General features: G+C 47.3%; 1 protein-coding gene across 1 annotated transcript in view; it reads left to right on the forward strand.

Annotated features, from left to right (window-relative positions):
• asah2 (N-acylsphingosine amidohydrolase 2) overlaps nt 1-11,899 on the forward strand; it is a 138,421-nt gene extending 126,522 nt beyond the window's left edge. The window contains exon 21 of the mRNA XM_085994878.1: nt 9,921-11,899. Coding sequence (XP_085851004.1) covers nt 9,921-10,104 — 184 coding nt within the window. The 3' untranslated portion in view covers nt 10,105-11,899. The remainder of the gene's footprint in view (nt 1-9,920) is intronic.
• Nucleotides 11,900-20,104: the final 8,205 nt, after the last annotated feature.

Genomic DNA, 20,104 nt, shown 5'->3' on the forward strand with positions numbered 1-20,104 from the left:
TGTCTGATGTGTATCCAAGGTACCGGGCCTGACACAGGGGTTATTTAACAGGGACGCATTTAGGACCAATGGCTCCAATCCAGTAATGTGGGGGTGGGTTGCGGTATGTGCGGGCAGAATGTCAAGGTCAGGTTTCATTTGATTGATGAGTTTGTACTGAAACTGTATAAATGTATAAATTGGCGTTAATCTGTATGCATAGGGTTGTCTCCTGAACTGCGGGAGATCCTTAGCCATATTTCATTACCGGTTGCAGTCCATGCTTAGCGCACGAGCGCAATAAATACTAATATAAAAACAATGTCTGTCAGTACATGCTTGGCTGCCAAAACACTTATTTTATTGCTGAATTGAGGTTTAAGATTTCAATGAAGTTTCTACAACAAGTCAGTAAAAATGTTACCCTTGGGCAACCTGCTGAGCGATTGAATACTTTACTGATTCGGAGTTCTCCAGTGCCATTCTGTAGTGGCCTAAGTTCTCTGAGGGGATCACAGTGACGCTAATTCAACAAACTTGATCTTGCCAATGATTTTAAGGGGAGGAGGGTCGGAACTGTGAAACTTACCTGTTCAACATTTTTTGCCGATGGTCTCTGTGGAGCAGCGCAAAAGTCCCAGCGAATTAATTAATGACATAAGGCACAGACATGATGGGGTGAATGGCCTCCTATGCCGTAAATGTCTATGATTCTATGATTAATCACTCACGCCGTAATTTCCTGGAATTTCTGCAGTGTAATAATGGCGTACGTCATAGATACGCCATTATTACATTAGCAGCGGCAAGAGGAGCGGACCTGGGATTAAACGGCGAGAGCGGTGGCAGTAGTGCGGCGGCTCTATAGAGAGAGGCAGCGTGAACAGTGGCAAGAGGAGCGGACCTGGGATTAAACGGCGAGAGCGGTGGCGGTAGTGCGGCGGCTCTATAGAGAGAGGCAGCGTGAACAGTGAGAGCAGTGGCGAGAGGAGCGGACCTGGGATTAAATGGCGAGAGCGGTGGCGGTGGCGGCAGCTCTAAAAAGAGAGGCAGCGTGAACAGAGAGAGCTGCGGCGAGAGGAGCGGACCTGGGATTAAATGGCGAGAGCGGTGGCAGCAATGGCGTTGGTGGCGGCTCTATAGAGAGAGGCAGCGTGAACAGTGAGAGCAGTGGCGAGAGGAGCAGACCTGGGATTAAACGGTGAGAGCGGTGGCGGCAGTGGCAGTGGCAGTGGCGGCGGCTCTATAGAGAGAGGCAGCATGAACAATGAGAGCAGTGGCGAGAGGAGCGGACCTGGAATTAAACGGTGAGAGTGGTGGCAGCAGTGGCTGCGGCTCTATAGAGAGAGGCAGCGTGAACAGTGAGAGCAGCGGCGAGAGGAGCGGACCTGGGATTAAACGGCGAGGGCGGTGGCAGCAGTGGCGGTGGCAGCGGCTCTATAGAGAGAGGCAGCGCGAGGAACCTTCTAAACTGAAAAATAAATCAAGGAGTGACATCACAGGGCAGCAGGTAGGTCATTGGTTGGTGAGTATTACAGTTTTTTTTAGCCTCTAAGTTAGGGAAGTGGGTTAAACTCAGAGCTAGGAAACTATAACTTACTATTACTTTACTGAATTCTTAACTTAAACTAGATAAACCAATTAATTAAGAAAACTAAAATAATTGATTGAAAATAATAATAATAATTAATTAACTAATCAAATAAATAAAGAAGGTTAGATAGACATGGCAGGGCAGGTGGTGTGCCGTAACTGCAGAATGTGGGAGTTTGTGCAGACTAGTGAGATCCCAAGCAACCACATCGGTGGCTTGAGAAAGTTCAGCTCAGAGTTGTTAAGCTGGAGTATGAGTTGCAGACATTGCGGGGCATCAGGGAGGAGGAGATTTGCCTGGACACTTTGTTCCAGGAGGCAGTCACACCCCCTTAGGTTAAGTAGTACTTTAGAGTTTGTCAATGGCCAGAGACAGAAGGGTGTGACCGCGAGTCAGGAAGGTATGGGGACCCAGGATTTAGTGAAGGTGGAGCCTCGGCCCTTGACTTTGACCAACAGGTATGAGATACTTGCTACCTGTGGGGATGAGGACAAGAACTGCAGGGTGGATGAGCAAACTGACTATGGCACCATGGTGCAGGAGGCCATTCAAGTGGGGGGAGTGAAAAGGAATGTGGTAGTGGTAGGGGACAGTATAGTCAGAGGGATAGATACTGTTCTCTGCAGCCGCGACCGGGAGTTCTGAAGGCTGTGTTGCCTGCCTGGTGCCAGGGTAAAGGATGTCTCCTTACGGCTGAAGAAGAACTTGGAGTGGGAGGGGGAGGATCCAGTTGTTGTGGCCCACATAGGAACCAATGACATAGGTAGAACTAGGAATGAAGTACTACTGAGAAAGTTTGAGGAGCTAGGGCCCAAATTAAATTGCAGAACCTCACAGGTAATAATCTCTGGATTGTTACCTGAGCCACGCGCAAATTGGCATAGGGACAAGCAGATTAGAAGGTTAAATGCGTGGCTCAGGCGGCTAAGGAGGCCGGGGATGGCAGCGGAGGCAGGTTCTGGCAGGTGGCCAGCAACAAAAATGGCCGCCCGTCACCTCACCTTTAATTAGCGCCATCACGGCCGCAGGTAGGCCCCCCCTAACCCCGTCGGACATGGCGTCTGGTGGTAAGTCAGGGGGTGCTACCAAAGATCGCGAGCGGGGCGCTGCACAGTGGCGCAGTGCCGTGGAGCGCTAACGGTTAGCGCCGCCGCTAACCTCCCACTGAATTTCGTGGGAGGCATTGGCGGCGTCGCACCTGGGCGCGAGTTGCTTTGCGTCCCATTAGCGCCTTCTTAGGGCGCTAATGGGAGGCGCAAAGCAACCAAATTTTTCCCACTATGACTTTATGAAATGTCAAGCCTGTAGAGCAGAATAGTGATCTGGGTAAAGATAAGCAGAGTACGTCAGGAAGGGACAGAAAGATTAATAAAGGTAATAGGGCATTAGTGACAGAATGGGAAAGGAGGAAGGGTAGCCCTGATAATCAAGGAGGAAATAAAGACTGTAGAGAGAAAGGATCTTGGCTCAGGAAAAACAAAATGTAGCATCAGTTTGAGTGGAGCTAAGAAACAACAAGGGACAGAAAACTCTAATGGGAGTAGTCTATAGGCCCCCTAACAGTGGTTGTAGTGTCGGGCAGAATATAAACCAGGAAATCAGAGATGCATGTAACAAGGGTAATACAGTAATCATGGGGGACTTTAACTTTCATATAGACTGGGCAAACCAAATTTGCAGAAATTTGCAGAGGAAGAGTTCATGAAATGCATTCAAGATAGTTTTCTAGATCAGTATGTCAAGGAACCTATGAGGGAATTGGCTATTTTAGATCTAGTACTGTGCAATGAGACAGGGTTAATTAATAACCTTGTAGTAAAGGAGCCTCTGGGGAGCAGTGATCATAATATGATAACATTTTATGTTGAGTTTGAGAGTGATTTAGATAACTCCGAAACTAGGGTCCTAAACCTGAACAAAGCAAACTACGTCGGTATGAGAGGCAAGTTGACTAAGGTAGCTTGGGAAACTAGATTAAAAGATATGACAGTAGAAAAGCAATGGCAAACATTTAAAGAAATAATTCATAATTTGCAACAAATATACATACATTCCCTTAAGGAATAAACACACCACAGGAAACTTGGTCCAACTGTGGCTAACAAGAGAAATTAAAGATAGTATTAGATTAAAGGTACAGGCTTATAATTTTGCCAAAAAGAGTAGTAAGCCTGAGGATTGGAAGGATTTTAGAATTCAGCAAAGGAAGACCAAGAAATTGATAAAGAAAGGGAAAATAGAATATTAGAGCTAACTAGCGAGACATAAAAATAGACTGTAAAAGCTTCTACAGGTATGTAAAAAGGGAAAGATTAGCGAAAGTAAATGTGGGTCCCTTACAGGCTGAGATGGGTGAAATTATAATGGGGAATAAGGAAATGGAAGAGAAATTAAACAAACACTTTGGGCTGGATTTTACCAGCCCTGAGGAGGCAGGTCTAGAGGCAGGACTGCTGGGAAAATCCCCCAAAATGGGAGCGAGTCCCAAACCCGCTCCCAACCCACCTCCAACCAATCTTCCCAGGAGTCGGGTCCCCGATTTGTTCAGGGATCCGACTCCTAGCGGCGGGAAGAGGATTATAGCCATTTAACTGCCTGTTAACAGATAGTTAACAGGCAGTTAAGAGGCTTTTTCCAATTTTTCGACTGCTGCTGTGGGCTTCCCGACGTCGGGGATCCCCACCAGGGTAAGCGAGGCATGCTGTGGGTCTGTTGTTATGTTGGTGTTTGGATGACAGCTGGAGAAGTGGTGTGAAGGATGCAATGGGACACTGGTTAGTATCAGAGGTAAGGAAATGTTGTGAAAGTAATTTTTAATGTGGTTAGATGTTTCTGCAGGTGACAAGCTGTGAAGTGTTTGTGTAGCCTCATCTCATCAGGAGAAGTAACAGATGGCTTCTGCAATCTCATCTGCAGCTGCCATCTGTGTGCTAGGGTTTGGATGATCAGCCATGATCTCGTTTAATGGCGGAGCAGGCTTGAAGGGCCGAATGGCCTACTCCTGCTCCTATCTTCTATTATCCTAAGGAGAGAGTAATTGGAGAGGCTGGGTGCAAGGGCTCACCTTTGGACAGTGATTGTCGGTGTTTGACAGCACCTCAATGCTGTCAAACACTGTCCAATATACTGTCAAACAAGTGTGGTACATATGCCTTTAAGAAAACCGGCAGATGAAGCATCATCAACTGACGTCATCAGACACTGGCTTTCCCTTAATTGGCCGGCAAGCCCGCAGAGCGGGCTTAACAAGGCCAATCAGGGCAAAATAGCGTCTGTTCATCAGACGTCACTGGGGGCAGGACTGGAACCCGAAAACCAGCAGTCCCGCCTCGAACTCGGCCTGGAAGGTAAGATTCCTCCCTTTGTGTCTGTTTTCATGGACGAAGATGCAAAAAGCTTCCCGGAAATAGTGGAGAACCAAGGGTCTAGTGAGAATGAGGAACTGAAAGAAATTAGTATTAGTAAAAAAAAAATAGTACTGGAGAAATTAATGGGACTGAAAGCTGATAAATCCCCTGGACCTGATGGCCTACATCCTAGGGTTTTGAAAGAGGTGGCTATAGAGATAGTGGATGCATTGGTCGTCATCTTCCCAAATTACGTAGATTCTATAACGGTTCCCGTGGATTGGAAGGTAGCAAATGTAACCCCACTATTTAAGAAAGGAGGGAGAGAGAAAACAGGGAACTACAGACCAGTTAGCCTGACATCAGTAGTAGGGAAAATGCTAGAATCTATTATTAAGGACATGGTAACAGGCCACACAAGTGGTTATTAAACAAAATTAGGGCTCATGGGATTGGGGGGTAACATACTAGCATGGATTGAGGATTGGCAATGGACAGAAAACAGAGAATAGGAATAAACAGGTCATTTTCGGGATGGTAGGCTGTAACTAGTGGGATACCGCAAGGATCAGTGCTTGGGTTTCAGCTATTCACAATCTATATCAATGCTTTGGATGAGGGGACCAAATGTAATATATCCAAGTTTGCTGATTATACAAAACTAGGTGGGAATGTAAGTTGTGAGGAGGAAGCAAAGAGGCTTCAAGGGGATGTAGACAGGCTACATGAGTGGGCAAGAACATGGGAAATGTGGAGAAATATGAAGTTATCCACATTGGTAGGAAAAATAGAAAAGCAGAGTATTTTTTAAATGGTGAGAGATTGGGAAATGTTGGTTTTCAGAGGGACTTGGGTATCCTTGTACACAAATCACTGAAAGTTAACATGCAGGTACAGCAAGCAATTAGGAAAGCGAATGGTATGTTAGCCTTTATTACAAGAGGATTTGAGTATAAGAGTAAAGGCATCTTACTGCAATTATATAGGGCCCTGGTGAGACCACACCTGGAGTATTGTGTACAGTTTTGGTCTCCTTACTTAAGGAACGATATACTTGCCATAGAGGGAGTGCAACGAAAGTTCACCAGACTGGTTCCTGGGATGGGGGGAATTGTCCTATGGGGAGACATTGAGTAAACTAGGCCTATATATTCTTTATAGTTTAGAAGAATGAGAGGTGATCTCATTGAAATATACAACATTTTTACAGGCTTGTCAGGGTAGATGCAGGGAGGATGTTTTCCCTGGCTGGGGAGTGTGGAACTAGGGGTCAGTCTCAGAATAAGGGGTCGGCCATTTAGGACTGAGATGAGGAGAAATTTCTTCACTCAGAGGATGGTGAATCTTTGGAATTCTCTATCCCAGAAGGCTGTGGAGGCTCACTCGTTGAGTATAATCAAGACAGAGATCGATAGATTTTTGAATATTAAGGGAATCAAGGGATATGGAGATAGTGCAGGGAAGTGGAGTTGAGGTCGAAGATCAGCCATGATCTTATTGAATGGTGGAGCAGGCTCGAGGGGCCGAATTGCCTACTCCTGCTCCTATTTCTTATGTTCTTATTACTATAACACAGGTTTTCAGCAATTTAAGGCCTAATGTTGTGGTGTTGTTTCTCTGCCTGGGCTTCAGGCTTTTTAGAATAAACTCACTTATCAGCATACTTTTAATTTTAGTTTGTGTTAGCCAACCACTGCTTGTTTCTGTGTAAGTGAAAAAGTAAAAGCAAACAACTTCAGCATACTGACCCTGTAAATGATTCAAGTAGTAAACAAATGCATCCCCTCCCAAATTGTTTGTCCGCCATGTATTTTTTTCCTCTGTTACAAAATCCATGCAGGACATTTACTCAGACTCTGTCCCCACCCCCGCCTTCCCCAGCCCATTAAGAAGAATAGAAAGAACATGGTGAACTCTACTTGAATGGGTTTTCCTTATTTATGTTAAATTCCTACAGTGATGAACTTTACCAAATGCTCTCCCGCCTTTAAAAAACAAATTCTGTGGTGATGCTCTTTTCTGAATGGATGCTAAACTGGAAATCATTATGAGTTGGCAGTACACAATATTATGGGGTGGCAGCCAGGACTGGGGCAGTGTCGAGCACCCCTTCTTACCAACATCCACTTCATCCATTGGATAAGAGAAGAACTTAATCTGGTTACACGGGAGGGAAGAGTGGACAGACATCAACTAAAATTGTGCAGAGTGTCAGACAAGAGATCTGAGAATTTAAAGTAATTCTAAAAATAAATGTGAGCTGCCGGTTTATTGTTGAGAATATGAAGGGAGGAGACAGCTGACTTCTGTAGTAGATTAATACTTTTGCAACAATGAGTAAATGCGGTGAAATAAACACTACCATTATAAAATCAGGTGTAAATCTGTCACCTCGGGGTCTGTCGGTTTAAAACTAATTTCACCCCACAATTGGCTGCTGGCCAGTTTAAATGTGTTGGCAATGTGACATTTGGGGGAAAAATTTGGTTGCTTTGCTTCTCCCGTTAGTGCCTCCCCTCCCTAAGAGGGTGCTAACGGGGTGCAAAGCAACTAGTGTCCGGGCGCGGTGATGTTTACGCTGCTCGCAAAATTGACCAGACATTTTGCGGTGGCGCTAAACACTACCGCCATGATCTCCTGCGCCCGCAGATCGTGACGTCAGTCGAGCGTGCAACGCCCCGGTAGCGCCCCGGACCGGATATTGAGTGGCACTCCCTGCCTTTCCGCCTGCTGCTAGCAACGACAGGTTGAGGGGAGCGTTTTGCAGTCGGAAAGGGACTGGGGGAGCGCTATTTAAAGGCAGCCGCTTCCTGCCTTTTTTTGTCGGCGACATTTTTGCACCACGCATTCTGAGAGAGAGAGAGAGAGACTTCTGGAGAGATTCAACGCTGTGTGAAGGAGTTTTGGGTGACTGAGCAGCACTTTGCAGGTTCATTTTGATTTGACCTTCCTTGCATCGATTTAGAAGAGATTATGAGTGCTGCACTCTGAGCTCTTTCCCTGGGCCTCTCCATTGTTCTTTCCAGCAGAATTGATGTACAGGTCTCTCCAGGCCGAGAATCGAGGCTGCAATGAGCAGGATGTGGATGGAGAGCAAGATCGACCCCCCCCTTTAAGAACTGGCCGGCGCCAGTGTGTCTGTGTTCCATTGCTAACTGACATCACATGAGCTTCGCCAGCGCTTTGAGGTAGCTAGCGCCTTGCTCCTCGATGTTAGCGCCTTAAGACAGGTGTGTAGCGCTTGATTTAGCACTCCAATCACCTTCAGGGGTGATAGAAGCCAAGTTTGCAGTCGTAGGCGATAATTAGCGCCTGGCCGATAATTGCGCCCCAAACGGGGCAATACCGAATTTCTCCCCCATGATCTTGGATTTTTGTCACCCTTTGCAGTTGCCGTGGTAATGTAGACAGAAAATTTCTTAATAAATATCTCATGTCATCATTCTATTAGTATATGCCCATCAGTCTTAATTTGAGAACTTAAAATGTCATATTGCTGCCTAGGTTTTTTTGCCGCACGCATAGCATATTATTAGCTGCATATACCTGAAACAAGATTATCTCATTTACACCAGACGCATATTAAAAATAGGAATATTAGAACTTGTCTCCAGCCCCAGTGAGATGATTACAAGCACTATCAAAAAGGTTGAACTGATATTGAGAAACTGTAGTCCAGATGCCCCATGGAACCTTGCCTGCTGAAGCTGGTTCAATGACTTCTGACAGTCCTTCTCTGATTGGTTCAGGGGTTTGTGAGAGGCTTTCATCACAGAATATTAACAGAGCCTGACTGCTGTTTGTTCAGAAATTGAGAGCTGGTGTAATCTTGTACTGATAATAACTGATATCAGTATGAGTTTGCATAGACATCAGGAGATTATCACTGTTCAAACTATACTCTGCATGGAGATAGAGATATGTGAAGTACGTCGCAAAGCCAGAAATGATTTGAAATCAGAAATAAATGTGTTAGGAAGTGCATTTAAAATACAAGCTAATCTGTGAATGGAACACAATACAATTCAAATACATTAAACTAACAGGGAGAAGTGTGTCTTTGTAGTTTAGTCAAAGAGTGTTCCTCTAAACTGAAAGTATATATGGCAGGACAGGGCTTGTTTTGTTCATTTACCAAAAGCTACAGTTCAAAACCAACAATACTTGGCTGTAGGAAGCAGCAGAGCAAACGTTGTTCAGCATGTTGGTCAGAGTTGCCAACCCTCCAGGATTGGCCTGGAGTCTCCAGGAATCGAAGATTAATCTCCCGGTCACTGCTACAAGCAACTCGGGAGAAAAATCATAGGGATGTTAAAAAATGGTGTGATTTAAAAAAAAAAAATTTAATTTTCTTTTTATTCGTTATAGAAATATTGGCAAGGGAATAAAACGGTTGTTTGACTGATGGTTAAGCATCATCCAATCGGGTAATTAAGAGCCTGTTTGCTTTCTAATTGGCGTGGGAAGGCAGTGCCCTGCAAGGTTGCATGTGCCGGGCGACCAATGGCGGGAATGTGGGGGTGGGGCGGTTGGAGGCTGGAGGTCATGTGATGAAAGCTCCAGGAATATGTCCAGCCAGAGTTGGAATCCCTAACGTTGGTTGATTCGTTATAACCCAGCATTTTAAAGACAGCCATGTAGAGCAGACCAAAAGGGACATCGTTACGAGTTACCTCCAGAGCGTGTGTCCTGTTGCAGTGGAGCTTTCTATAAACTTGCTCAGCAACACTGACTTTAAAACCCTCCTTAATCACTCCTCATTTCAGGTTCAGTGTCACTGTCAGTCTCGTTCCATTTTCCGTGCGGCAAGTATTTGAGAATAGAGACAATGCCTGTTAGTGACCCTCCTCTTGCGCACGTTGATCAGAGAAAGCTCTGCAGCTTGACTCTGTTTTCACTTGGAGGAATGTTAATGCCGTGAGATTCCTGCTGGTGACTGTGGCGCTTGGAGGGATTTATTCTGTTTGCATTTTATAACTGCAGTTTGTTTTTGTTTTTAGGTTGTATTGGGACAAAGCACCTAAAGGTTATAGCAATGTCACAGTGGTCTGGCACATCCCACACACTGCAGCGCTTGGAACGTACAAAATGTGCCATTTTGGCCATTTTAAGACACGACCGTTTCTGAAACCAACCTTCACTCCTTATGAGGGCTCGTCTTCCCCTTTTGAAGTGAGAAATTGAAACTCATAAGCCATAATATCATGTGTCTGTTTTTACAATTTAAATTCCAATTGATTTTTAAAAAAATTCTGTTTACCATACTGTCGGACAGTGAATTAAAAAAAATAAATCTCTCTGCATTATATTCATGAGCTGGTTGGATGATTCGCCACTGGTTGTCACTAAGCACATTTCTGGGACAGAATTAAGACGAGAATTCTCTAACCGCACAAAGCCATTTATAAATTGTGGTAGCATCTGGAAGATTACTCAACTTCCCCACACCGAGCGTGTAGTTAATGATTAGCTAGTAAAATCAATGAAATAATATTATTGACAAACCAGATCTTTTTTCCATAACAAACGGCCTTGGTTTAGATTGGAAAATATTTTTCAACATAGTACATTTAGATAGAAAGGAGAACTGAGCAGTTTATAAAATGCCTGAGAATTCCAAGTCATTACCTGGAGTTCTCCTTGGTGATAATTGGAATAATTAGGCTAATCCCTAAATAAATAGTATTCTTGGAGCAGAACTGTCACTAAATGAAACACAATTAGATTCAATTACTGTAGTTGTATTTGATTTGGCTTTTCTAATTTAAACCAACCAACATTAAACATTTATGTGATTACATTCATGTTTAATTACAGAAACAATATTGCACAAACAGGTTTGGCTTATTTTTCTAAACCTTCAATTGGCATGCTACTATTCAGTAGTAATACTCTTCCTTCATTTGCTACACCAAGATGTTATTATGATTAGCATTAATATTACAGACATTAGCTCCCTAATAAAAAGGTTTATTACTTCAGATTTATAGATTAAATGACATTTATAATTATTGGCATTAAATGGTGGGGACTTTTCTGAAGAGTTTAAACAAAATGATTAAATGTAACTTTTTTTAACTGCTGGAGTGTATGCTCACAGACATACAATTGAAGAGCTTTAAGTTGAAGAATAGTTCATTAAGCAGTTATCTTTACTATATTTGTTTTTGGATTAAAGGGGGAATTCTTAAAGTGAACAGATAAAATGCCAAAGGGTATCACTCTTCCAAACCTCACTTCTTTGAAGTGGATTTTGCTAATGTGATCAGAGCTAGACTGACGTCACCACCTTTCCGACATTCTACAAAACAACTTGACCATGGCAGCCATCTTGGATTAATTGCCACATGTGGTTTCTTTCTACCAATCTGTAATTGTGCCAAGGTATATCTAGACTTAAATATGTTAGTAACTGTTATCTGCTGATAGCAGAGTTATTTCACCACCTTTCCAGTGACTTTAAATTTAATTGTCATCTTGGTGTTGGTCAGATTCACAAATGGAACTGATTTGGATTTGCTTTTCTTTGTAAAAACTGGAAAATAAACCATTATCTCCAAGGGTGAGACCATGTCCTATTGTAAAACATAAAAGCTTAAGTTCTGAACAGAACTTTGAAAACCAGGCCAATGTGTTCTTATTAAGAATTATTGAGAATTAGCAGTAGGTGTACAAATCGGAATATGGGACTCCTATAAGAAAGTTAGATGTATAGCCTGAGACAATATTATCTCAATTGGTAAAAGCCATGTGCAAAATGTGACTGGAATTGAATGAACAGTTCCAACATTACTGTAATCACAAAAAAATGGAGGATCTACTCCCAAGATAAATATTAGTAGGCATATGCTGGTGTGTGATTCCTCTGTCTGCTATTTTAATGCAGGTGTTAACCGTTCATTATATCTACAATGGCTGCACATCCTACTCTAAAAATCAATTGTGCCTACATTTAAAAAAATAGTTTACAGCTTCATAAGGTAATTGTTGTAATTTATATTTTGTATCCTTTTAATAAAGAGTATGTTCAATCAGCAACAACAACTTTCATTTGTACAGCACCTTTTAATATAGCAAAACATCCCAAGATACTTCAGAGAGGTGTAATCAGACAAAAATGGACACCGAGCCAGAGATATTTGGGAAGGTGACCAAAAGGTTAATCAAAGAGGTGGGTTTTATGGAGGGTCTTAAAGGATGAAGGGAAGGTAGGGAGGTTCAGGGGGTATTGGAAAGGGGGGGGGGAGCTGAAGGAGGCTACAGAAGGCTACAGAGATTGGGTGGGGCAAAACCATGAAATAATTTAAACCTAAGGATGAGAATTTTAAATTGAAGGCATTGGGGTCCAGGTTGTCAACGTACATATGAAAACTGACCCTACGTATTTGGATGATATCGCCAAGGAGGCAGCATGTAGCTGAGGAAGAGGAGGGAGGTCACGGAAAGACCTTTGCGGGACCATGGCAGGAATTATGTCCTCTGCAGGACATCTGGACTTGGGACTCAAGTCAGCCGACATAGATACACAAGAAAAATTAAAACAGTGCAGGGATGGGGAAGAGTAGCCATTACTGGAGATGCTCCGAGCACGAGTGCATTGGTAAAAGTGGAACCAAGTGAGGGATGTCCCACTGAGATGGAGAATGGAGGAGGATGGTATGGTCGCCATATCGAAGGCTACAGAGAGGATGAGGAGAATGAGGAAGGTAAATGCATCATAGACACAATCAAAGAAATTATATTTTAAGTCTGTAGTTATGCATTCTATAAAGGCATTACATACACATTTTGTGGATCTTCGATTCTCAGTCATGTTCTTTACATTGATGCATTGTCTGAATGTGTAGATTCCTTCTGTTGCACAAGGTGTCGATCACCCCCTTACCTGGTGGATTTTTAACAATAATCCACATGCAATTCATCCATTCAAGCACCTTGAGATGGGACGGGTGGGTGTCATTATGAGTGACAGTGCGTTGATTGATTGCATTAACACTTACTGCTCTGGTCACTTCCCTCCATTTTCCTTGAGCAGTTCTCCTTGGCACCCTCTGCCTGTGAGTGCCCAACAGTGCCTCCCTTCTGGATCCCTACAGGCTCAATTCAACATCTGCATATGTGAAGTGGGGAGGGGGGATGTTCTGTGCATCCCACAATAGCCCTGTTTCATATTTTCCACCAACAACTTCCTGGTTTGGAGCAACAAGCCTGTTGATGATGCTTGCCCCTTTAAGCTGCTGCAGGAATTTGAGTCCTGCAGCAACGAGCTCCCAATGAGAGGCATTTCTAGTACCCTTGTCATTTAAATTGACCTGATGCTGGAAACCACAGCAGGGATTGTGTCCTCTGCCGGATATCTGGACTCGGGACTCAAGTCAGCCGAGAGATAGGCGAGAAAAATTACAACAACACCCTAAAGTGAGAAGGACCTATCCAGGAGTAGAACTCCTGAATATTGGAGCAGCAAAGAAGCAGAAGGTTGGGGATTGCACTAAACCCTGTCAGAAAACAAAGAAATCCAAGAAATGGTTTTAAATCCTCTGATGGGACTGTTTTTATTTGGTCCCCACGTTAGAGTAAAATGTTCTCTAGGCATGTTAACTCACTTAATTTCTGCACTAGAATCATTCCGTAACCCGAGCAGTGCTTTGGCTGCTCTCGATATGATAATTTCAATGGAAAGTGGTGCTACATAAATTGCTGTATAATAATGATGAATAGAAGAGAGAAAAATAAAATTTTGACAAAAGATACTGGGCCAATTTTAATTTTTATCTGAGAGGAGAATGGAATCAGGAATTGAGTTTTCCTTTATTTGCTCATGGTTATCCTTTGACCTCGTTCTACTTTCTGTTTTATCCGAACAAATGTTATTTGAACTGGTCGTGGGGGCCATGGCATTCGAGCCTGCCATATTTCCTGTTTTATCTACAACTAACGGCACTTTATTGGTGGTTGGGAGAGGGAGGAACCTCAATAAAGTAGAAGATACTGTATAAGCTAGAAAGGAGCCTTCAATGGAATGCAAAACCTCTGTATATTTTCTTGTATTTCTCCCGGCCCCTACTTAGAGATGACTGAAGAATGTTTTACAGGGAATAAATTGATCCTTGTTAAACGAAAGCATCACTATGTTTGGGGGACGTGAAATGAGATTCTCTATCCCTCTTTAAACACGTGCAGTTGATGCTTGATAATACTCAGGTTATTATGAAAGAGCCCAATAACATTGAACCTACAACACCAGAGAGCTAGGAGATAGCCATGATATTGAAGAAACTCTGTAATGCCATCAAGGAGTGGCTTCCAGCACTCGATTCATTTGGGAGAGCGAACTGGTCACAACTATTAAACAAAAACAATGGGAATGACTTGGCAAGGCAGCTTGACTTGTGCAGTGCAAAACGTTCCTGCGTGTGTGAATTATTGCACAGGATGTATCGGACTATATTTCATGTCTAAAGCAGGAATCAAGCAAGAATGTCACATACAAGAGGAGTTAAACAACATATACATTACAGGGCTACAGCAGTCATTTCTTGCATTGAAACCATGAGATTTTGGGGACGTGTTCCACTCTTGTGTCCTGACTAGTAATAGGAGAAGATGGAGAATTTCATTCTCCCTTTAAAGTCTAACCATGGCCAAGTGAACTATCTTGCAGCAGCAGAAAGGCCCTGACCTCTTACCCACCCTTCATCCCATGTGGGAGGTATAGTTGGCAGTTGCCATGGCGGCATAATTAGAGCAGAGTGAAAAGTGGGACACTTACAATAACTTGGTCACCTTATTGAAAACAGAATTCCAAGGGGCAAAGGTCATATCCGTTTTTGGTGTTTACATTTCCCTTTTTGGCTATTCATTATCCCATGAAATTGTAGGATTGAAGGAGAAACAAAGACCGGGAAATACTTTCTGTACAAAGATCTCCCCTATCTCTTTTCTTTTAAGCAAAATTTGGGTTATTTCCTATTTATTAAGACCTTTTCTTATTCAGTCAAGTACTTTAGGCTTCCCCTGCCATTTGAGATTTTTAAGGCCCTCTTGAGCTGTTCCAGTGATGCAGCTCTCAGAGCGGCTCCATAGATTTTGGTGGAAGCCAGCATTTTGGGCTTGACCTCAAAAAATCACTACCAGCTGCTATGTTCAAAAATGTTTCCTTTGTTCATCTGCCTTTAGTTTGTATATCCTAGAAAGACATTTTGTGAACTTTAAAAGGATCTTTTATTTTACATTTATTTCTTCCGCGTGACCCTACAATTTACACCGATTAATAGCGACCATCATTGCAAGAGTAACAGAAATATAATTTTTCTCTGTCCAAGGCAGAGAACTAGTGAGTGGACTAAAAACTTGCATTTATCCAGGGCCTGTTGAGATACCGCGGCAAACGTGGGAGTCGAGACTAGAGCTATTGAAAACACAACTGCTTTATTCCTACCACATGACAAACTGGAACTAGAAAAGCCCGCGCATCCACTTAAATACTTCCCAGACAGGAAGTGCTCCCAGCAGCCTGTCCCTGCGGGAAACAAGTTGCTGGAGGAAAGGGCCCCCGGCTGGGGGCTTCTGCTTAGACTGTCTGTGCCGCCGTGAGCGGATTATGTCCAGTGGTGGCGTGTCGCCACAGAGCTCCCCCCAGAATCCACTTAGGAGGAGTGGACGAGTCGTGACGGTGGTCTAATGGTTCTGCCGCAGCGGCTCTGAGTGGTCGCCGGTCTGGTTGGTTGGGTCGGGCGGTTCGCCGCCGGCTGTGCTGGCTTGCCGGGGGGACGGCCTCTAGTTGGAGGCTGGGCCACGGGGACCTGTTCCCCTGGTTCTGTGTGTGCTGGTTTGAGCCAGTCGACGGAGACTGTCTCGACCCTGTCGCCGAGTCGCAGCTTGAAGACCTTGTCCCCGGTTTGTAGTACCTCGTACGGACCGTCGTACGGGGGTCGCAGGGGCCCACGGTGCGCGTCGTGTCGCACGAAGACGAAGCGCGCCTGCTGTAAATTTGGCGGGACGTGAGGTGCGAGTTCGCCGTGTCGGTTGACCGGAAGTGGGGCGAACTGCTGAGCGGAAGAGAAAGAGTCGAGCCGCTGCTGTTCGGCCGACCAAGGCTTGGTAGGCTCCGGAAGGAATTCGCCTGGGACGCGCAGCGGTTGTCCGTAGACTAACTCCGCTGCCGAGGACTGGAGGTCTTCCTTGACCGCGGTGCATAGGCCGAGTAGCACCCACGGTAGGCGGTCAGTCCAGGTACTGTCCTGCAGGCCGGCGCGGAGTGAGGCCTTGAGTGACCAGTGGAAGCGTTCACAAAGTCCGTTGGCCTGCGGGTGGTACGCCGTGGTGCGGTGGAGCGTCACCCCGAGGTTGCGTGCTGTGGCCGTCCAGAGTTCGGAGGTGAACTGGGCGCCTCTGTCGGAGGTTATGTCGGCCGGTACGCCGAACCTCGCAACCCAGGTGTTAACGAACGCCCTGGCGATGTCGGCTGTGGTGGTGGAGGTCAGCGGCACTGCCTCAGGCCAGCGTGTGTAGCGGTCGACCATCGTGAGGAGATAAGTTTGGCCTTGCGATGGCGGTAGGGGACCGATGATGTCGACGTGTACGTGGTCGAAGCGGTGGCTGGGTACCTCGAAGTCTCCCAGGGGTGCTTTGGTGTGCAGCTGTACCTTAGCCCGTTGGCAGGCGAGGCAGGAGGTGGCCCAAGTCCGAACATCTCTGCTGAGGCCGCGCCAGACGAAGCGCTTGGAGAGGAGTTTGATGGATGCGCGGGAACCCGGGTGAGAGAGCCCGTGGAGCGCGTCGAAAACGCGGCGGCGCCAGGTCTCAGGGACGACCGGCCTGGGTTGGCCGAGTGAGACGTCGCACGTGACTGCCGTGGCTTCGGGCCCGTGCGCGACCTTGGCTAGGCGTAGCCCTGGCAGGCTGGTAGCCGCCGAGAGGAGGTCTGGGTCCGTGAGCTGGGCCGCTGCTAGTTGTGCGTAGTCGACCGCGAGGTGATTCGCACAGACGGCGGGACGGGAAAGGCAGTCGGCGACCACGTTGTCTCTACCGGAGATGTGCTGAATGTCCGTAGTAAACTCGGAGACGGCCGCGAGCTGGCGTTGCTGCCTAGCGGACCAGGGTTCGGTGTGCTTGGCCATCGCGTATGTGAGTGGCTTGTGGTCCACATACGCGGTGAAGGGGCGGCCTTCCAGGAGGAACCTGAAATGGCGGACCGACAGGTGGAGTGCGAGAAGCTCGCGGTCAAAAGTGGAGTATTTGACCTCCGGGGGGGCGCAGTTGGCGGCTGTAGAAGGCAAGTGGCTGCCACGCGCCATTGACCCACTGCTCGAACACGGCCCCGACCGCGTGGTCGGAGGCGTCGGTGGTGAGCGCGACCCGGGCATCGGCCCTCGGGTGCGCGAGCAGAGTGGTGTCGGCGAGCGCGTTTTTGGTGGCGTCGAAGGCGGCTGCCGTGTCAGTGGTCCAGGCTACGTCCATCTTGCCGGATTTTCCTCGGAGGGAGTCGTATAGGGGCTTCATGAGGGCTGCGGCTCTGGGGATGAACCTGTTGTAGAAGTTCACCATCCCGAGGAACTCCTGGAGGCCCTTGATGGTTGTGGGACGGGGGAATTGCTGGACGGCCTGCACCTTGTTGGGCAGGGGGACGGCCCCAGCAGGGGTGATGTGGTGACCGAAAAAATCGATCTCGGTTAGGCCGAATTGGCACTTTGCCGGGCTGAGGATGAGCCCGTGTTGGGCTAGGCGCCCGAACAGGATGCGAAGGTGTTCGAGGTGTTCCTGTTTGGAGGAGCTGGCCACGAGAATGTCATCTAGATAGACGAATAGGAAGTTCAGGTCCCGGAGGACTGAGTCCATAAGGCGCTGGAAAGCCTGTGCTGCATTCTTGAGGCCGATGGGCATCCTCAGGAACTCGAACAGGCCAAATGGGGTGATGACGGCCGTTTTGGGGATGTCCGCGGGGTGTACGGGGACTTGGTGGTAACCGCGCACCAGGTCGACTTTGGAAAAGACGCTTCGTCCGGCCAGTCGGGCCGAGAAGTCCTGGATGTGTGGCACCGGGTATCGATCGGGGGTGGTGGCGTCGTTGAGGCGGCGGTAGTCCCCGCAAGGGCGCCAGCGTCCGCCGGGCTTGGGGGCGATGTGGAGGGGCGAGGCCCAAGGGCTGCTGGAGCGGCGGATGATGCCGAGTTGTTCCATGGTGGTGAACTCGGCCCGCGCGATTTCCAGCTTGGCCGGGTTGAGTCTGCGGGCGTGGGCAGAAACTGGGGGGCCGGTGGTGGGGATATAGTGTTCCACACCGTGCTTGGCGGCTTTGGCCGAAAAGGTCGGGTTAGTGAGGGCGGGAAACTCAGCTAGGAGTGCCGAGTAGTCGTCCGTGACTCTGGCGAGGCAGTAGGTCGTCAGGCTGGCCGAACGGGCCGGGGTAAAGGCGCCGAGGATGGGGGCCATAGTGTTGATGTCGACGAGGCGGTGCCTCGGAATGTCGACAAGGAGGCCGTGGGCGCGTAGGAAGTCGGCGCCGATGAGTGGGCAGAGGACCTTGGCTGTGAGGAACTCCCAGCGGTAGCGGCGGCCCGCGAGGTCGAGCGTGACCATGCGGGTGCCATATGTGCGGATTTCAGAGCCGTTGGCTGCAGCCAGTGTGATACCCCGTGTGCTGCGTTGGATCTCGAGGGCGGAGGCGGGGGTGATGCTGTGCTGGGCCCCTGTGTCGCACAGAAATCGGCGGTTGGTTCTGTCGTCAGTGACGTACAGTAGGGGCTCCTTCTGCCCCGCGGCCATCGCGGGGGCCGGTGCGGGGGGGGGTTTGAAGGTACACGGTGGCGTGCAGCGTTGAGCCCTAGCGCCAAAACGGGTGTGGTAGTAGCAGTGACCCGGAGTGGTAGGGCCTAGCGGCCCGGGAAGACCGCGTGGTCGTTGCCGTGAGGTCGGGCGCGACGTCGCGAGCGGCCTGTGCAGAGAGCAGCCGATCGGCCTTTTCGGCTATATCATTCAGGTCCGTGGAGTCAGACTCCACAATGAGCGGGCGGATGCTGGCGGGGAGCTGCCGAATGAAAAGCGTGCGAAAAAGGGCGCCGGGGTTTTTGTCGTCTGAGAGGGACAGCATGTGGGAAAGCAGGTCTGATGGTGAAGCATCACCAAGGCCGGGGAGGTCCAGGAGTTGGCAGTGGCGCTGGTAAGAGGACGTTTGAAATTTTTTAAGTAGCGCAGCCTTCAGATGTTCGTACTTGCCCTCTGTTGGTGGATTCTGCAGCGCTGCCCAAACCTTGGGGACTGTAGCGTAGGTGAGCGAGGCGACGAGGTAGTCGTACTTCGTGGCGTCGACTGTAATGCCTTTCAGCCGGAATCTGGACTCAGCTTGAACGAACCAGGCTTCGGCGAGGTTCTCCCAAAAGTCTGGTAATTTAACCGTGACTGCGTTTGTATCCGCCATGCTAGCTTAGGATTCGTCCTGAGCGTCGGGGTCACCAGTGTTGAGATACCGCGGCAAACGTGGGAGTCGAGACCAGAGCTATTGAAAACACAACTGCTTTATTCCTACCACATGACAAACTGGAACTAGAAAAGCCCGCGCATCCACTTAAATACTTCCCAGACAGGAAGTGCTCCCGGCAGCCTGTCCCTGCGGGAAACAAGTTGCTGGAGGAAAGGGCCCCCGGCTGGGGGCTTCTGCTTAGACTGTCTGTGCCGCCGTGAGCGGATTATGTCCAGTGGTGGCGTGTCGCCACAGGCCTTTAATATCTCATGTTGTTTCGCAGAAGAGAAATGAATGTCAAGCAGTAGTAGGAAAAACATTAACCAGTAGGCATAATCAAAGAGAGAGGTTTTGAGGTGGCTTTTGAAGGTGTGGAAGGGAGTATCAAGATGAAAGGGTTTAGGAATAGTAGTGCCAAGATAGAATATAAGAAATAGGAGCAGGAGTAGGCTATTTGTCACTTCGAGCCTGCTCCGCTATTCAATAAGATCATGGCTAATCTTCTATCTCAACTCCACTTTCCTGCACTATCCCCATATCCCTTGATTCCCTTATTATCCAAAAATCTATCGATCTCTGTCTTGAATATACTCAACGACTTAGCATCCACAGCCCTCTGGGGCAGAGAATTCCAAAGATTCACAACACTTTGAGTGAAGAAATTTCTCCTCCTCTCTGTCCTAAATGGCCGACCCCTTATTCTGAGACTGTGACCCCTGGTTT

This window comes from Somniosus microcephalus, chromosome 8 (genome assembly GCF_052327205.1).
Source record: "Somniosus microcephalus isolate GS21.2 chromosome 8, FLI_Smic_1.0, whole genome shotgun sequence".
NCBI classification, from domain to species: Eukaryota; Metazoa; Chordata; class Chondrichthyes; order Squaliformes; family Somniosidae; genus Somniosus; species Somniosus microcephalus.